General features: G+C 37.4%; 1 protein-coding gene across 1 annotated transcript in view; it reads right to left on the bottom strand.

Annotated features, from left to right (window-relative positions):
• Positions 1–16,973, bottom strand: part of xylt1 (xylosyltransferase I) — a 96,753-nt gene that overhangs the window by 6,177 nt on the left and 73,603 nt on the right. Inside the window, exons 8-10 of the mRNA XM_052133137.1 lie at positions 16,314–16,579; positions 12,506–12,701; positions 5,877–6,210 (exon numbers count right to left, since the gene is read on the bottom strand). Of these exons, the coding sequence (XP_051989097.1) occupies positions 5,877–6,210; positions 12,506–12,701; positions 16,314–16,579 (796 nt within the window). The remainder of the gene's footprint in view (positions 1–5,876; positions 6,211–12,505; positions 12,702–16,313; positions 16,580–16,973) is intronic.

Below are 16,973 nucleotides of genomic sequence, written 5' to 3'. Positions count from 1 at the left end.
AACCTGAATAATCACTCCTGGACACATAATAAAATATCTGATGAAAAAAAATCTATAGATTTTCCTTAGCTTGGTATTACTTAAAATTTCACAACTTAATCCCGCTGTCCACATATGTGGGCATCCATTTTTTGGAAAACTATTTGCTCTCTCTCTCTCTCTCTCTCTCTCTCTCTCTCTCTCTATATATATATATATATTTTTGCTTGTTTATTAGCTGCTACTGGTTACAATTCAAAAATGCACACAGCAGTCAAATGCTGTTGATTGGGCTTAACCTGTATTAAACACAGAATATTCCTTTAATGAATTTGGGTGATAAAATAAAATAGTACAACTGAGATGTCACAGAGCCTTTTTTATCAAAATGGCATAAAATATCTATAACTGTTCAAATATTTCAAGATTAAATATATCTTCACATACAAACTCTCACACCACTCTGACCTGCTTCACTTTTTCCATAAATATGGCAGCTACAGCAGACAGCTAAAACAGCACGTTTAGCTGTGATGAGTATGTGTTGACCCTGGAGGTAAAGCAGTGAATTCCTCCTCACGCTTTTTCCTGTTGCCCTTATAAGACTGGCACTTGTGTCTCTTCATGATCCCTCTCACAGTGCCTGTTCGCCTCACCCTGCCCAGTCCATCTCCTCCCTTCCAGAAAATTCCATTTCACGCTGCATGCAGACTGCCAGGAAGTGTGTGTCATGTGTGTGGACAGGCGAGCACCATGCTTACAGCGAGCCACCTGACCTGGGCCGCATAAACACACTCCATAAACTTTTATTAGCTTGGGATGCAGAGGCACGGCAAGCTAGAGGACTCTGCGCCTGCTGTCGGCATTAATCATACAATAGTCCCGTAAACTGTAATGTTTTTATCAGCTGCCCATTCACACAACACAACCTCTCCCTCATAAAGAGTGTTTTGGACAGACAAGAGAGCCATTCTGCCCTACAAAGGCAAAATGCAGTAACTATGCAAACACGTTGAAAGAAAAATGGCTTCAATTTAAAGGGATAATAAATAGAAATTCTCTCCATCATTTACTCACTCACCCATATGCCATCCCAGATGTGTATGACTTTCTTCTTCAGAACACAAATTAAGATTTTTACAAGAATAGTTCAGCTCTGTAGGTCCATTCAATGCAAGTGAATGGCGGCCAGAACATTGAAACTCCCAAAAGGACATAAATGCAGCATAAAAGTAATCCATATGACTCCAGTGGTTAAATCCATACCCTCCGAAGCGATATGATAGGTGTGGTTGAGAAACAGATCAATATTTAAGACCTTAAATACTATAATATATGATCTTTATTTGGTAATCATTTAATGCAGTTTTGTACAGATGGTGGATTGATTTTATCTAGCAAGGCACTATTGCCAAATGATAGTTATACTTATATCAGCGAGGCTTGGCATTCCACTTCCTGGCTAGACCACTGCGTTTGTACAGTGGATGCCCATGACTCCATCGATATGATGAAGATTGATTATGATCTGGCTACAATGGACCATATACCCTTTTTTATGGTGTTGAACACAGACCATTTACCGGTGTTGTTGCCTGTGGATAATGACATTGATGTAGGGAAAATAAGTTGGTCAAAATTGTCTGAGAAAGATCTTAATAAATATGTCAATCATTCTGATGCTTTGCTGGGTGGTATTAAGCTCCCACAAAATGCCTTATTATGTCGGGAGATGAACTGTAAGAATGTACAACACTGTAAGGATTTATGTACCATGTATGAAGCTACTGTGGAGTCTCTCAGTATTTCGAGCAGGCCGCTATATAAATATAGGACAAAAGTGTGCAATATTAAGCCAGGTTGGAAGGATCATGTAGAAGAGCTCCATGCTGAGGCCCGATATGCCTATAAAAAATGGGCTGAGGCAGGCAAAAGCAGACATGGCCCTTTGTTTGAAAACAAGAAATGCACTAATGCCAGATTTAAGTATGCACTTCGTTATATTAAAAGGAATGAAAACACTATGAGGTCTGATTCACTGGCATGGAAGCTGCAAACAAATAATGTTAGTGACTTCTGGAAAGAAATAAAAACTATTAATAATTGCAAAACATCTCTTCCATTTAATATAGATGGAGTGAGTGGTCCTGATGACATTTCACAGTTATGGCGGAAACAATATTATGAACTGTTAAACTGTGTAAGGAGTTATCCATTCCAAGTGAATAATGTAGAGTTTAATGATGATGTTGCTGTCACTTCTGCTGAAGTCTATGAAGCAATATTGAAGTTAAGAGATAATAGGGCCTGTGGACTGGATATTACAGCTGAACATCTTAAACTTGCTAGTAAGAAATTGTGTCCTTTGGTGGCTATGTGCTACACAGGCTTTTTTGTTCATGGAGAGTAACCTGATTCGATGCTCTCTGTTGTGCTAGTACCAGTTATTAAAGATAAAGTGGGGAAGCAGAACTGCTCTGATAATTACAGACCAATAGCTTTGGCCAGTGTTATGTCCAAAGTGCTGGAGACAGTTATATTGTGTAGACTTGAGAGGTATGTCCTGTCTATTGATAACCAGTTTGGTTTTAAACAAAATCATGGCACTGATTTCTGTATTTTTGCACTGAAAGAAATGTTAGATAAATATAATAGGCAAAATTCCACAATGTTCTTGTGTTTCATTGATGCTTCTAAAGCGTTTGATCGTGTTAATCATGAGAAATTATTTTTGAAATTGTCCAAAAGTGGGGTCCCTGGTTTTTTAATTAGAATCTTGGTGTATTGGTACTCTCATCAGACGAGGAGAGTGAGATGGGGAATGTAACATCTGTTCCCTTCCAAGTGACCAATGGTGTTCGTCAGGGAGGAATTCTGTCTCCTTTTCTTTTTAATATGTATATGAATGAGTTGTCCTTGATTTTAAATGCATGTGGTACAGGCTGTAGGGTTGGTGACTTAATTAATCACCTTATGTATGCAGATGATTTGGTCATCTTTAGCCCATATAGTGCTGGTCTCCAATGGCTTTTGAGAGTATGCACAAAATATGGTGTTGATTTTGATATAAAATATAATGCTAAAAAGAGTAAGATCATGATTGTCAGAAGTAGGGAAGACAGGCAGTCAACCTTCCCTGACTTCTATCTGTCTGGCACTGCACTTATGGTGTGTAGTGAGATTACATATTTGGGCCATATTATTGCAAGTGATCTTTCTGATGATAAGGATATCTATAGGCAGCGTCGAAGCTGTATGCTCAGCTGAATATGCTGTGTCGTAAGTTTAGCATGTGCTCGGTATCTGTGAAGATCTTACTCTTTAAAGCGTTTTGTACACCTTTGTATACGGCCTACCTGTGGTGTCGTTATAAGCAAAGCAGCATTAGAAAACTTATAGTGGCTTATAATGACAGCATGAGGCTGCTGCTGAGAGCTCCAAGAAGCTCCAGTGCAAGCCATATGTTTGTCAGTATCGGGGTACCTACCTGCTCTGCTGTTTTACGTAACCTTATGTATAAATTTATGTGTAGGGTATTTGAGTCAGAAAATGACTTAATCAATGTTTTGGCTAACCCTGTACGTAGTTCTGTCAGATTTTCTTCCAGACTGTGGAACCATTGGCGAACATGTCTGTATATTATTCACTGAACATTATGGAAGGTTTTGTATTTTTGATATGTATGTATGTGTATATGTATGTATGAGTATTGGTATGTGTATGTATGTAGATTTATATATGTGTGTATATATATATATTTTGTGTATGTTTTTATTGTGATATGGATCCTCCTGGGTCTGACATAAAAGTTTTCTTCTTCTTCTTCTTCTATAAATTCACCTTCCTATACAGTAGGTTGTGATAATCACAAATAATGTGAATCGCCAACAACAAAAGAAGAAGAATATGGAAGTGAAAGTGGAGTTTGATAGTAAAAAAGGACTTTAATATTGATCTGTTTCTCACCCACACCTATCATATCACTTCTGAAGACATGGATTTAACCACTGGAGTCTTATGGATCACATTTATGTTGAATTTATATGCTTTTTGAACATCAACATTTTGGTACCCATTCATTTTGCATTGTATCGACCAAAAGAGCAGAGATATTTTTCTAAAAATCTTCATTTGTATACAGTGGTACAGCAGAAAAAAAACAGAAAGTAATACACATCTGGCATGCATGAGGGAGAACTTAAATTTTTGGGTGAACTATTCCTTTAACTTTTAGACATTTTGTAGATGCTTTTATCCAAAGTGACTTACACGGCATTCAAGGAATACATTTTACAGTTCGTGAGCTCCGTGGTAATCAAATCCATGACCTTGCAGTTCCCATAATCTACCAGCTGAAATATAGGAGCCCTTAAATGTTTTTTTTTTATTATTAGTGTGGATTCTATACTAAATTCTATACTTTTTGTCTTATTTTCTAGTAAAATTCTCCGAGCATCCTTAAAATAAGAAAAATGCAATTGTCAAAAGCAAAATGACAAGATACTGTATTTAGTCCTGATTTCAGACAAATCTAACAACATTTTGTGAGGATTATACTAAAAACAAGACAAAACTGTTTAGTAATGGGGTAAAAAACATTCCCCCACTCTGATAAATTACATTTTATTCTTACTTATATTTTTTAATTGTTTACATTTTTTTAAGCATAAAATTCACACAATTTTGTTACATTTATCTTAAAACAAGACTTAATGTTTTTGTTTTCTTACTGTTTTTGTAATGTGGTTACAGCAAATTTCACACAACATTTTCTTTGAATTTGAGCATAGTTGAACCAAACTCATCAATCATAGGACAGATCAAATTCTCAGAGACACATTTTAGGGTGTTGACTCAATTTTGACTAAATGTGTAGCTACTGCATTTTGCCTTGGCATGGCTGCATTGTTGACTCCACACCACACTTACTCGCTAAATGTCCTCTATTAGGCAAGAGATCCCTATCAAAAACCCCTTCTGTCCTGCACAGTAATCTTTTGTGAGTTTATTCAAATAAAAGGTGACCTAGGCTGGTGTATTACTCATTCGTGACTGTGAGCTGGGGCTATATATAGGCAATAAAGCGACCCTGGCGCAAAGCTCGACGTGATGGCAGAAAGTGCCTTTGAAAGCATGGAGTGGGATGACTTAAAAGGTTGAGGTAGTTTAATACAAAGTGTACCGTAGTGCCAGGCTATGGTGTGCAAAAACAGTTCCCAAAATGTAAAAGGATTAGTCATTATATCTAAAGGAAGGAGCATTCCTCAATCTGCTTTAAATACACGAGCTGGCGAGAACACCTAAATCAAAGCTTGAAACGCAGAACACTTTGAACCGTATTTTCTCAAGTGATATACTAAGCTAGGATGGGCGGCTTGGACCAAACACATTTCTGAATTTCTTAAGCTATGAGAGACATCAGGAAAAGACAGCACACTGTTTGTAGTTTATATTTGTGCTGAACTTTAAAGGTACAGTGCTTAATTTCTATGCAACCAGCAGCACAATATTGAAATAGCAATGACCGTTTCCCAACAGGTTTCCCAAACACTTTCCAGTTTCACCCAAAAGTTCAAAAAAGGATAAACTGTTTCAATTCAGTCTTTATGCAGACATATTACCAACAGTTCCTGTATGACATTTTATGCGTTCTTTTAAAAAAAGGAAATTAATATTTTGTTGAATGCTACTTTTTATCACAAAGTTTCATAGATTGTATCAAATGTTGCATTATGTTTTCAGAATGTCTCCCACCTCAAAGTTTCACTCCCAAACAAAGTAACTAACAGGGAATTGATTTACAAATGCTGTGCAAATCGTTTAAAATGAATCATCAAGAAGGACCGGTTCAAAGAATGATTTTTTTGTACGTGACCAGTGCACAGTAAAACTCTCACCTTGGCGTATTGGCAGGTGCTTGTGGTGGGTAAGGGGAGTGATCAGAAAGCGTGTCTCTGCCACAGGACTCCAGTGGTGCAGCACACGTACGGTCCACATGCCCGGCCGCAGCGGCAGATTCAGAGGAGGCCTGTAGTGTGTGAATTCAGCACTGGCGTCGATCAGGATATCATAAGTGGCAGCGATGACATTTGTAGGGTCAATCCACACCACAGTGACAGTGACATTTGATCCTTTCCCCCACTTCTGCATTCCCACAGGCTCATCCATGGGCCCCATTAAATTTCCAAAGTTCCGGAATATCCTTTCCTTGGCGTCCCAGTGTGTTCCAATCTGACATTATGAGAGACAGAAACAAAGATGAGGGATATAGGGGTCTTTAATTGTCTGAAAGTTAATGCAAGGTGAGTAAAGTCTGCTCCTTTAAATTGACAATTGAGAAAGTCTCAAGCAAAGATAGAGAGTTTTGAGACAGAAACACTCACATTATGTGTACAGATTTTCATCAATCTGAATGAATTCAATCCAACTGTAGATTTTGAATGTACTGTTTATATGAAACCAGAGACATTACAAGGGGACAAGATGGTCCACTTGTATGCAAATGGAAGGAGAAATTTAAATGCTCACTTTGGGGTGTACAGTTAAAAGAGCTAATAACATTTTTGATAGAGGCATCGTCTTTTTGTTTACACTATGCATGTGTGCCATGTCTGATTCAAAGGTTTATAGTACATGTCGTTACATGGCAATTATTCCTCTGTTTGACATGATCAGTTCAATCAGATTATCTCTTTCCAACTGAGATGTTCATTTTACTTTTTATTTTAACTGAACCATCAGTTTGAGAACATTTTAACTTTCTAACTTAAATTTAAATCTAACTTTCTTCCTAATTTCGAATTTAAGAATATTTTTTATTCCTGAAAAAACTTTTTTATAAAGATTGTTCTTAATAATAAACTTGAAGACTCTTAAACTTTAAAATTCAAATTCTCAAAAAATTCATAAATAACATCTTAAAGTTAGTATAACCTCACAGTTACACTGCAAAAAATGATTTTCTAGACAAGTATTTTTGTCTTGTATTCCTGTCAAATTATCTAAACTTTCTTAAAACACGATTTATTTACTTGTCAAGCAAAATGGGATAAGATATTAAGTCTTGTTTTAAGATAACTCTAACTAAATTTAGTGAACTTTAGACTCAAAACAAGAAAAAAATCTGCCAATGGGATAAGCAAAATAAACTTGTTTTCCTTTTAAATTAAGTTTATTTTGCTTACCACATTGGCAGATTTTTTTCTTGTTTTGAGTCTAAAGTTCACTAAATTTAGTCAGATTTATCTTAAAACAAGACTTAATATCTTATCCCATTTTGCTTGACAAGTAAATAAATCGTGTTTTAAGAAAGTTTAGATAATTTGACAGGAATACAAGACAAAAATACTTGTCAAGAAAATCATTTTTTGCAGTGTAACTTAAATCCCAAAAGGTAAGATGTTAACTGAATGTCCTGGGTTGTTTCAAATGTCATGCGTTCTATCATGTAGAGTCGGAAGTCGCAATGGGCTGTTTATGTAGAAGTGTGATTTTAGACCAAAACATGTCTTTGACTGTTTTATGTTTCATGTTATTTTTACTTTCAGCTTTCAAACCATGTCAATGTTCTCACAAAATAAAAATAAATTACTGAATGTGGCAGTGCGGATGGCGGGGCCGGTCGTAGGGGCCAGGTGTGCGGAATCATGACCCGGTCCTGCCCTCCGCCCTGTCACACAGTGCCCCTTAATGTGGTGAGTATCATTCAAGTCAATTCAAACAGATGCACTGCACTCTCTGTCTACGATCTAAAGAGTCCATAACAAAACAAATTCAATCATTAGAAAGCTGAGACTGTCCTTTTTACTTTAGTGCATAAACTCAAAATGTGTTTTTGGGTCAAAGCAACTCAAAATAATGGAGAGGGTCACATATACTAAGCATTACAACATTAGTGTTAAAGGATTGATTTTGTTGTATTAGACAAGGCAACCTCATTAGCAGGGTAGTATAAGCAAACTTTGTCAAAGTCTGTAATTTTATTCTTGGGAAAAAATAATAAATTCTCTTTGAGAATTACATTTTTTCGAGTATTGCACTTAGGAACATTCTTAAGAACTATCCTAGTTCTGTTTTCTTATGAACATTGTATCTGGCCCCAGATGTTTTACATATTATTAGGCTGCATGTAAAAGTAGCTAGTAAGAAAAGAAAAAAAATAGAATTAGTTTGAGAAGGAAAGTAGCTTCGTCCGTCCGTTGCAAACCGACAGTATGCAGTGCATTTGATGAAAAACATAGTTCTCGGCCATTTAAAAAGTTAATCCTTCAGGTATGCAGATAAGTAGTATGGAAACAACCCTGGACATTCTTCATCCACTATTGTGGGCATTGTCCCAAGACCTTAATATACTGTATGATGCAGTAACAACACCCTTGAAAATATTTTACTCTGGTTTTGTTAAATAAGCACAATTTAACCCCAAGTAGGATAAACTGTATTGGTTTATGTAGCACTTACAGTTCAAAATAGCCATCTAACTAGCAGTTCTCTGTCATTTGTTTTTTTTTAATTCAGCAATTATAGTAAAGTGAATCATAAAGTGGGGTAGTAGGGATAGTTAATGTGAAGTGGATGCACACTTCAGAATCTCATTGGATGCAAGTCATACGGGTATTTCTCACCTACAGTTTTATGAATAATGAGGATCCAGAAAAACTACACAATTGACATACTGCTTTGGCATTCTACTATTAAGTATGCATATTCGGACATGGGTGAAAGAGAACATAGTCCTGAGGGCTCTGAGTCATTCTTGATACAGAGATGTGTCAGTTCATACCCTTGAAACACTGACTGCACTGACTCTCATTGCTGTGGAAGCTGAACAAACTTTCTGTATCCTTGAAATTCAAGCTCTTAAGAATCCACAGTTTCAGGATGCCTCAGCTCTGTACATATTGAGATCTCCCTAAGAAAGGCACAAAGAGGCAAATACTGCAGAATGAACAGTGCAAGATCACATGGAAAATAAACACATGGCACGTATTGGGACTGCCAGTACCAGCTGAGATCAGTGTAATTGCATCAAATTATCAGCAGTGCCTGGTGTAATGTTTCAGGCTCCCACATTGAAGTACTGTACAGTAATTTGACTTGTGGGATGGGGGGGGGTGTCAAACTCTAACACCCTGGTGGTCACTCCCAGAGAACACAACATTTCCTATTGATGCCATGTGTCCGACAGCAGTGCTCTCTTTACGGCTGACCTGTCCCATATCCCTCACCGACTGTGCCCGCACCTCAGTAAAACACAGCAAATCAATTTGATCGTTTTGTTGGAAGACACCTGAGACCCAGCTGGAGTTGGTTAAAGCACTTTACAGCCCTGCTCTCTTGTCTATGGGTGTCCCCCAAGGACAGGTACCGGGCCCTCTAATGCTTTTGGAAAGTTATGCACAGGCAGGGTTCAAAATGAACTTTTTGTGGCACCTACAAATGGAACCGGCCACAGAACTGTATTTTGCAATCTTTTATTATAAATATATTTGACCCTGTGAAAATGGGATTATCTAACAGTTTTTTCTTAGCAGCATCAGAGAAAAAATGAGGCAATCTTTGTCTCATGCTGAAACAGCACCCGTCACCAAAACATGACAACAAATTGTAATTTCGTTCCTCATATTTTCGTTTCGGTGACATAATGCAAGAAATAGTAAAAACAAAAATGTGTTGCCACAGAGTTTTGGAGGAAGAAAAAGGACATCCTAGGTCAAGCATTCTAGACATTTTAGACTTTTCTATGGAGTTAGGAGACATAAATTCTTAACGTTTATAAAACCTTTATTCTGTTTATTGTCACATCTCAATTTGCAATTTCATATACAGGGCCATCTCTTTGGAACGGTTTGCCTCTGTACTTATTTGAATTTCAATTCACCATGTGTTTAAAAAAAATGCTCAAAATGTTTATTTTATCGCAATAACTCTTCATTAATATCAAAACTGTTTGATTGGTATGATTTCTTTTTTATTTCTTTCCTTACCTTTATATTTTCTTGTTTATTTCTATTATTTATCTTTTTTTTCTTTTTATTATTCCTTAATTTCTTTATAAAATAAGAACTTAATTAATTTCAAACTCTGATTTGTAGGAAAGTACTTTGTGTAAGCCCTTTTGTGCTTTTTTTGTTTTGTTGCTTTCCTAGCACTAATATAGTTTTGTATTATCTTTAATTCTGTTTGTTTTTCATTTTTGTATGCAAATAAATTATAATAGAAAAAACAACAGCAAAAAAAAAAACTAAACAAAAGAGACCTGCGCTGAGAGAAGTCAAACAATGAATGCCATGTAAAGATGGTTAAAATGAAAACTGGTGCCATAGGTTTAAATGTTTTCTTGTTTTTAATCTGTGAAAACAATGGACAATATTTGGAATGATCCATCAACGTTATAAAAATTCGGTAAATTTATTTATTTTTTATCCCCTTTTTCTCCCCAATTTGGGATGCCCAATTCCCACTACTTAGTAGGTCCTCGTGGTGGTGCAGTTACTCACCTCAATCCGGGTGGTGGAGGACAAATCTCAGTTGCCTCCGCTTCTGAGACAGTCAATCAGCTCATCTTATCACGTGGCTCGTCATGCATGACACCATAGAGACTCCGTATGCGGAGGCTCATGCTACTCTCCATGATCCACGCACAACTTACCACGTGCCCTATTGAGAGCGAGAACCCTAATCGCGACCACGAGGGGGTTACCCCATGTGACTACCTAAGAGACCTGGCTGGAGTCACTCAGCACACCCTGGATTCGAACTCGCGACTCCAGGGGTGGTAGTTAGCGTCAATACTCGCTGCGCTACCCAGGCCCCCAATTACTAGAAATGTTAAGTTAAATGCAACTGTGCAAAGTCCACCGCAGCACAAAATATATTTTTTCCCATTTGTCCTGTCAACTGGAGAGTAAAATTCAAGATCTTTTGATAGATGTTTATATATATATATATAAACATCTTTCAAGAGATATTCATATTGTGATCAAAGCCATTTTCCCGCATCAAACTAGTGTCTGAAAGCGAACACGTACCCTTGGCTCAGATAAACTGAGGGCAGTTCAGCGTGAAGTCATTATTTTATCCCCCATACTTGTGGCAGACAAATCACTGATTACGCCAAAGGGCAAGATGACAGGTATGGTGCTGCCTGACAGCTAAATCAATGAGGAACATCTGAATTATTGGTTGCTTAACGGAGTATGTCAAGCACAATGTGCATCAGTGTAAGATTGCCAATAATATTCTGAGGTCAATTTTCTAAGCACTGCATACATTCTGAAGGCTCTGCGGGGGAGATTTTGCACCCATATACTGCCAAGACATTTTACTGCAGTGGGCCCGAACAAAATAAGCACTGTCCTAAAACTTTTAGTTATAAAAATCTGTGGGTTGAAGACACATAAATGTGCAACACATCAGCTACTAACTACTCAGGGGGGCGGGGGGGAATAAATAAATATGTATACACACATACACACAGTACTGCGCAAAAGATGTTTCACAAAAACATTAGTCTTAAGATGGTTATTTATATCTTCAGCTTTAGTGTGTCATTAGGAAATATAAATGTTAGACTCCCAAACATTACTTTTGCAAATAGAAAGATTAGAATAGAAGAACAGGGAGCCCTGCAACAGATATCATGGACCCATAAAGCCCCCACTGAACATAGAGTCAGTCTGAGATTACATAAAGAAACAGAAGCAATTGAGACAACCTAAATAGATTGAAGAACTGTGGTGAAATCTCCAAGAAGCTTGGAACATCCAATCTGCCAACAACCAAAAATAACCAGGTGTCCAGGTGTACCTAGGAGAATTGGTTCTGTTTTAAAGGAAAAGGTGGTCACACCGAATATTGATTTAGCTTTTTTATGTTTATTGGACTTTGTATGACATTAAGTGATAAATTAAAACTATTTATTTCATTATATTTGAAGACATCCTCACTAAGCAACATTTTACTCAAGTGCCTAAAACTTTTGCACAGTATTGTATATATAGTATATAAAGTTTTGGGTCACTTACTCATTTTACATTTTAGAATAATAGTGAATAGTGAAGTCATCACAACTATGGAATAATAGAAATGGATATATGTGAATTATGTTGTGAAAATAAAATCCAAAATAAATAAAAACTATGTTATATTTCAGCATCTTCAAAGTAGTCACCCTTTGGCTACATTTTTGCATTTTTAGACAGTATTGAAGGAGTTTCCATCTATATGCTGCAAACTTAGTGGCAGATTTTCTTAATTATTCGGTCCAAGTCATCCATTTCAAAAACTTTTTTTAAAATAAAATTTTAGTTTTGTAATTAAATCAATATGTTGGCACAATTATATTTTTGTCTACACAACTTCTTTCAAACATTTAAGCATACGCCTTCAGATCAAAAGATTTTTATGATCATGAGAAACAGTTCAGGCAAGTGAACCCAAACATTTGAATGGTAGTGTATATATATATATATATATATATATATAAATAATCTCAATACTGAGAGACTATCATGAGTTTTCTTACCTCTGCAAACTGTAGTCGGTTGAAAGTATTGGGTGGATTGGTGAACTTGAAGAACTGCTTGGGCATGACCCAGGTCTCCAGGGTTTCCAGTTTGCTGGTTGCCAGGTTGGTGGCGTGATGCCTGACCAGGTATCCCTGAAACTCATCAGACAGGAAGTACATGTGGGCCGACACAGGATGCCCCATAGCAAAATACCTAAAAGCAGGAACAAGTCAACAAGGCGTTCAGCCTTCACTTAAAGGAGAGTTCAAGAAATGGTTACAAATTCTGTTATCATTTATGCACTACATGTTGTTCCAAACTTGTATGATATTATTTCTTCTATGGTATTCATTGCTGCCTTAAATTTGAGTCTGTTCCTCACACAAAGCTATCGTATGTATTCACAAGAGTTGGAAGACTTTTTTTATTATTATTATTTTTATGGTGCTTTTGCATACTTTTTGAAAGCCATAGTCCTTATTCATTGTAATTGTGTTAGAAGAGACATCACTTTCTTCTAATAACTTTCCCTGACATTCAAGATTTTAATCATTTCTATGACTTTCCCAGGCCTGGAAAACAAAATGTTAAAATTCTCCTCCCCAGGTTTTACATGACCATGGGAACCTTGTCTTTAACAACTCACAATTGTTCAATTTAAATGAATTCTGGGATATTTATCCATGATTTCTCAAAAATTCTTTGTGCTTTAACACAAAAACAAACAAACAAAAAACTCATAAAAACTTTGAAACTTCCCCTAAAGAAAAATAACAACAACCCAATCCTATGGCCTTCCAAATAAAGTGTATTTTCTCTAGATGTGGGGTTGTGAAGAGGTGATTGAAGCGCTGTGCTGTCAGACAGTGACATAGACAGACAGAAAGACAAGCAGCAGGAGCCGATAGAGACGCAGGCGACCATGCGGAGCGGATGGCTGCTCTCTCTGCGAACTCCACCCTCATGAGCTCATCAGTATTCCAGCACAGGCTGAAGGTGCTCCATTCCAACACTGCTTGCCTGACAAGCAGAACAGCAAATATTTACTATGTTGCGGCCGCCCCCCTCTCCCCTGTCCTCTGTCACTGCGGGAGGTGGGCAACACACAGGGACTAACAGAGCAGCTATTCAAGCACCCCATCTCTGCCTCCCAACGCTGATGTCACAGAGGCCTGCGAAAAACAGAGCGCTCTCTCACTCGTGGACCCGACCGCCCCGACCCCACCCCCACCAACAAGCAACAACCGTCTCCTTGTGTCTAACGAATCACCCCGCAGGGTCCTAGAACTGTGGCTCACTTGTCTGAATACACCAGTGCTCTCCTTATACTGAGACAGCAGTGATGGCAGGCATTACTGTATTGATAGACACAAACACAGTAGCAACATTGGCAAACTCTTGGTTTCTCATCCTCTCTTGGCCCTTCTATCTCTCTCTCTCTCTCTCTCTCTCTCTCTCTCTCCTTTATCTCAGTAAGGACAGATGTTTAGGCTACTGAGGAGCTTCAGATCTGTAGAGCGAGTGAGATCAAACAGAGCAGAGCTTCCCTTGGCAGTCTCTTTATTGGCTTGTCATTCAGATATGTTCATCTCAAATGAGTGTGTACACTACATAAGCTTTCGGAAAATCCAGAATGCCAACACACTTACTAACAAAACATAATTTTCAAACATAAATAATCAAAAACACAAAACCTGTTTAATTTTTTTCTTTCGTGGAACACAAAACGAGTGATTTAGCAAAATGTCCAAGCTGCTCTTTTCCTAACAATGAAAGAGAACGTTGACCCCTATTATCAGTCTTCAAACAGTACAATAATAAAGTCCATACTACTTCTATGCGCTATATTTCCAGTTGTCTAAACCAGGGGTTTTCAAAGTGTGTGGCGCAACTTGCCAGGGGGGCACTTGAGCATGTCAGGGGAGGCACGGAGTGTGCTAAAATTGTTTATTAGATAATTAATATACAGTATATGTATTGACTTTAATTACATTATTTAAAACATTATTTAAACAGTTCTGATAATAATAGGCAAATCTTTTTGAAGATTCTCTAATATTTGTCAAGCCCACCAATAAATCAGACGTGACGTATTAGTCTGTAATTACAATGGAGCAGTTTCTGAGATGAAACCAACCAAATTCAAATACTTCCGTTTTAGTGGTCAAACCCAAAAAACGACGATACGATGAACAGTATTTATGTTTAGGATTTACATGGACGGTCAGTTGATAGACCACAACATTTATGTGTCGTTTGTCAGGAGATTTTAGCTAATGACTCTGCAGACACCTTGACACCAAGCATGCTGAGGTTGCGAGAAAACCTCCAGAGTTTTTCCAAAGAAAGTTTCAATCCTTTCAAGGTCCGAAAAAAGTTGTCACAGACTTTGTCAAATTAAATGTAAAGGCCAGTGAAGCTTCATTTCAAGTTGAGCTGCATATTTCCAAGGTGGATAAAGCACATAACATTGGATAGACATTGATTCTGCCAGCAGCCAAAGTTATGTGTTCCTTGATGGTAGGAGAGGCAGCGGCTTCTAAGCTTGATTCTATTCCACTCACTGACATCACAGTGAGTCAATCTCTGACATGGCAGAGGATGTGAAGGAGCAAGTGTTAGACGGCATCAGACACAGCCCATTTTTTGCACTCCAGATCGACGAATCCACTGATATAGCCAACTGTGCACAGCTGTTAATATATGAGGTACATGAAAACATGGACATTCAAGAAGAGTTTCTATTCAGTAGTCCTTTGCCCACACACACACACACACACACACACACACACATGCTGGTGTGGTTATCCTTATGAGGACTCTCCATAGACATAATGATTTTTAGACTGTACAAACTATACATTATATCCCCTAACCCTACCCCTAAACCTACAAAAAACTTTCTGCATAAACATAGTTTAGTATGATTTTTAAGCGCTTTGAATTATGGGGACACTAGAAATGTCCTCTCTGTTACAGATCTTCTGACTGGTTTGACTGAGATGGACTGTTATTGGAATTTCAATTATGTTATTTTTTGCGGGCATCGAGTACATTGTGTCACAAGGGAGGCCCACTGTCTTTGACTTTAAAAACCCCTGTTCTAAACAATGTTTAGATCACACTAAGGATGCACAGATATAACATTTTTCTGCCAATAAGATATCTGATTATTTAGAACAACATCTGTCGATACCGATAATATGGTGGCTCTGCTTTTTTATACCAAGTTGTTTCAAAACACTGATAACAAATTACACAACTTGTAAAGAAATTTAAACTACTTTATTCTCTTAGTCTTTACATGCCTTCCATGTTTCAGAGTAACTGGTCTCAGTTATAAGCAAAACATTGGAACTCAAAGCACACTATTAACTCGCATAAATTTTCTTTACTCAAATTAACTGATTCTGAATAGCCTCTTGTCATTTATACATCTTTTGAATGTTCTTAACTGACATTAACTGAATGACACATTTGCCTTATTGACAGGAAATAATCAGCACGGATCATTGGCTGTTTTAACAATTGGCAGATGTCTGATAGATTACTTTATTGGAGAAAGTTCCTTTCATCCTTTTTCCAGTTCCAAAAATCTCATTTTTGAAATTGGTGATTAATTGTGAAAAACTATGAAAATCATGTGATTAATTGTAAGTAAATATTTTAAAGAATTGTCTGCACTCATTTATTAATTTAGCAGAGGCTTTTATTTAAATCGACTAAAGAATGAGGAATATCAATAAATAAATAAATAAATCATTCTTGTTTCAAATAACATAATGGTTAGTAATTGATAACAGCTCAAGGCACAATAGTACTGACCTGCATCTGCTGTCACTATGGTCTCCCTGTAGGGAGTTGGCAGCTCGTGCCAAGCCCAATCGAGCGAAGGCATGGTAATGGGTGAGGTGCGCATCGGCCAGGCTCTGAATCCCATCGGCTTCATCAAAAACATTCTCCCAGAAGGCCTTGAGACCCGGCATACCCTGCGGCATACTCCCGAACAGGAAGACATCCAGCTGGTTCAAAATCTCTTGATTTACATTGGCTTCAAACTTCCTGGCAAAGAATGTGGGCCTGGTAGTTTGCTGATGGAAACAAAGAGAGACAGAGACATACACAGGTAACATGAAACAGATAAGAAGAGGGACAACATCTGCATAGAAGCAAAAATATCAATAATCTTCATGCTTGAAATTGTTTTGAGGTGACAGCGGACTCCAAAAAGATGCCTTTCAGGAGATTGTCCTAGGAGATGGAAAATATCTAAATAATGGAAAGTTTAAAGGAACACTACACCAAAATGTATAATTCTGTCATCATTTGTTCACTCTCATGCCGCTCCGAATCTTTCGGCCATGCAACACAATACGTAAATATCTTGGTCATATAAAAAATGGAATGAGGACTGAGGCTGTTAAACTCCAAAATGACAAAAAATACTATTGGTCCAAAGGACTTGTGTGCTACATTTCAAATTCT

The sequence above is a fragment of the Xyrauchen texanus genome, chromosome 8 (genome assembly GCF_025860055.1).
Source record: "Xyrauchen texanus isolate HMW12.3.18 chromosome 8, RBS_HiC_50CHRs, whole genome shotgun sequence".
In the NCBI taxonomy this organism is placed as follows: domain Eukaryota; kingdom Metazoa; phylum Chordata; class Actinopteri; order Cypriniformes; family Catostomidae; genus Xyrauchen; species Xyrauchen texanus.
Note: the sequence above shows the minus strand (reverse complement) of the source record. Positions and strands in the feature narration are given on the sequence as shown.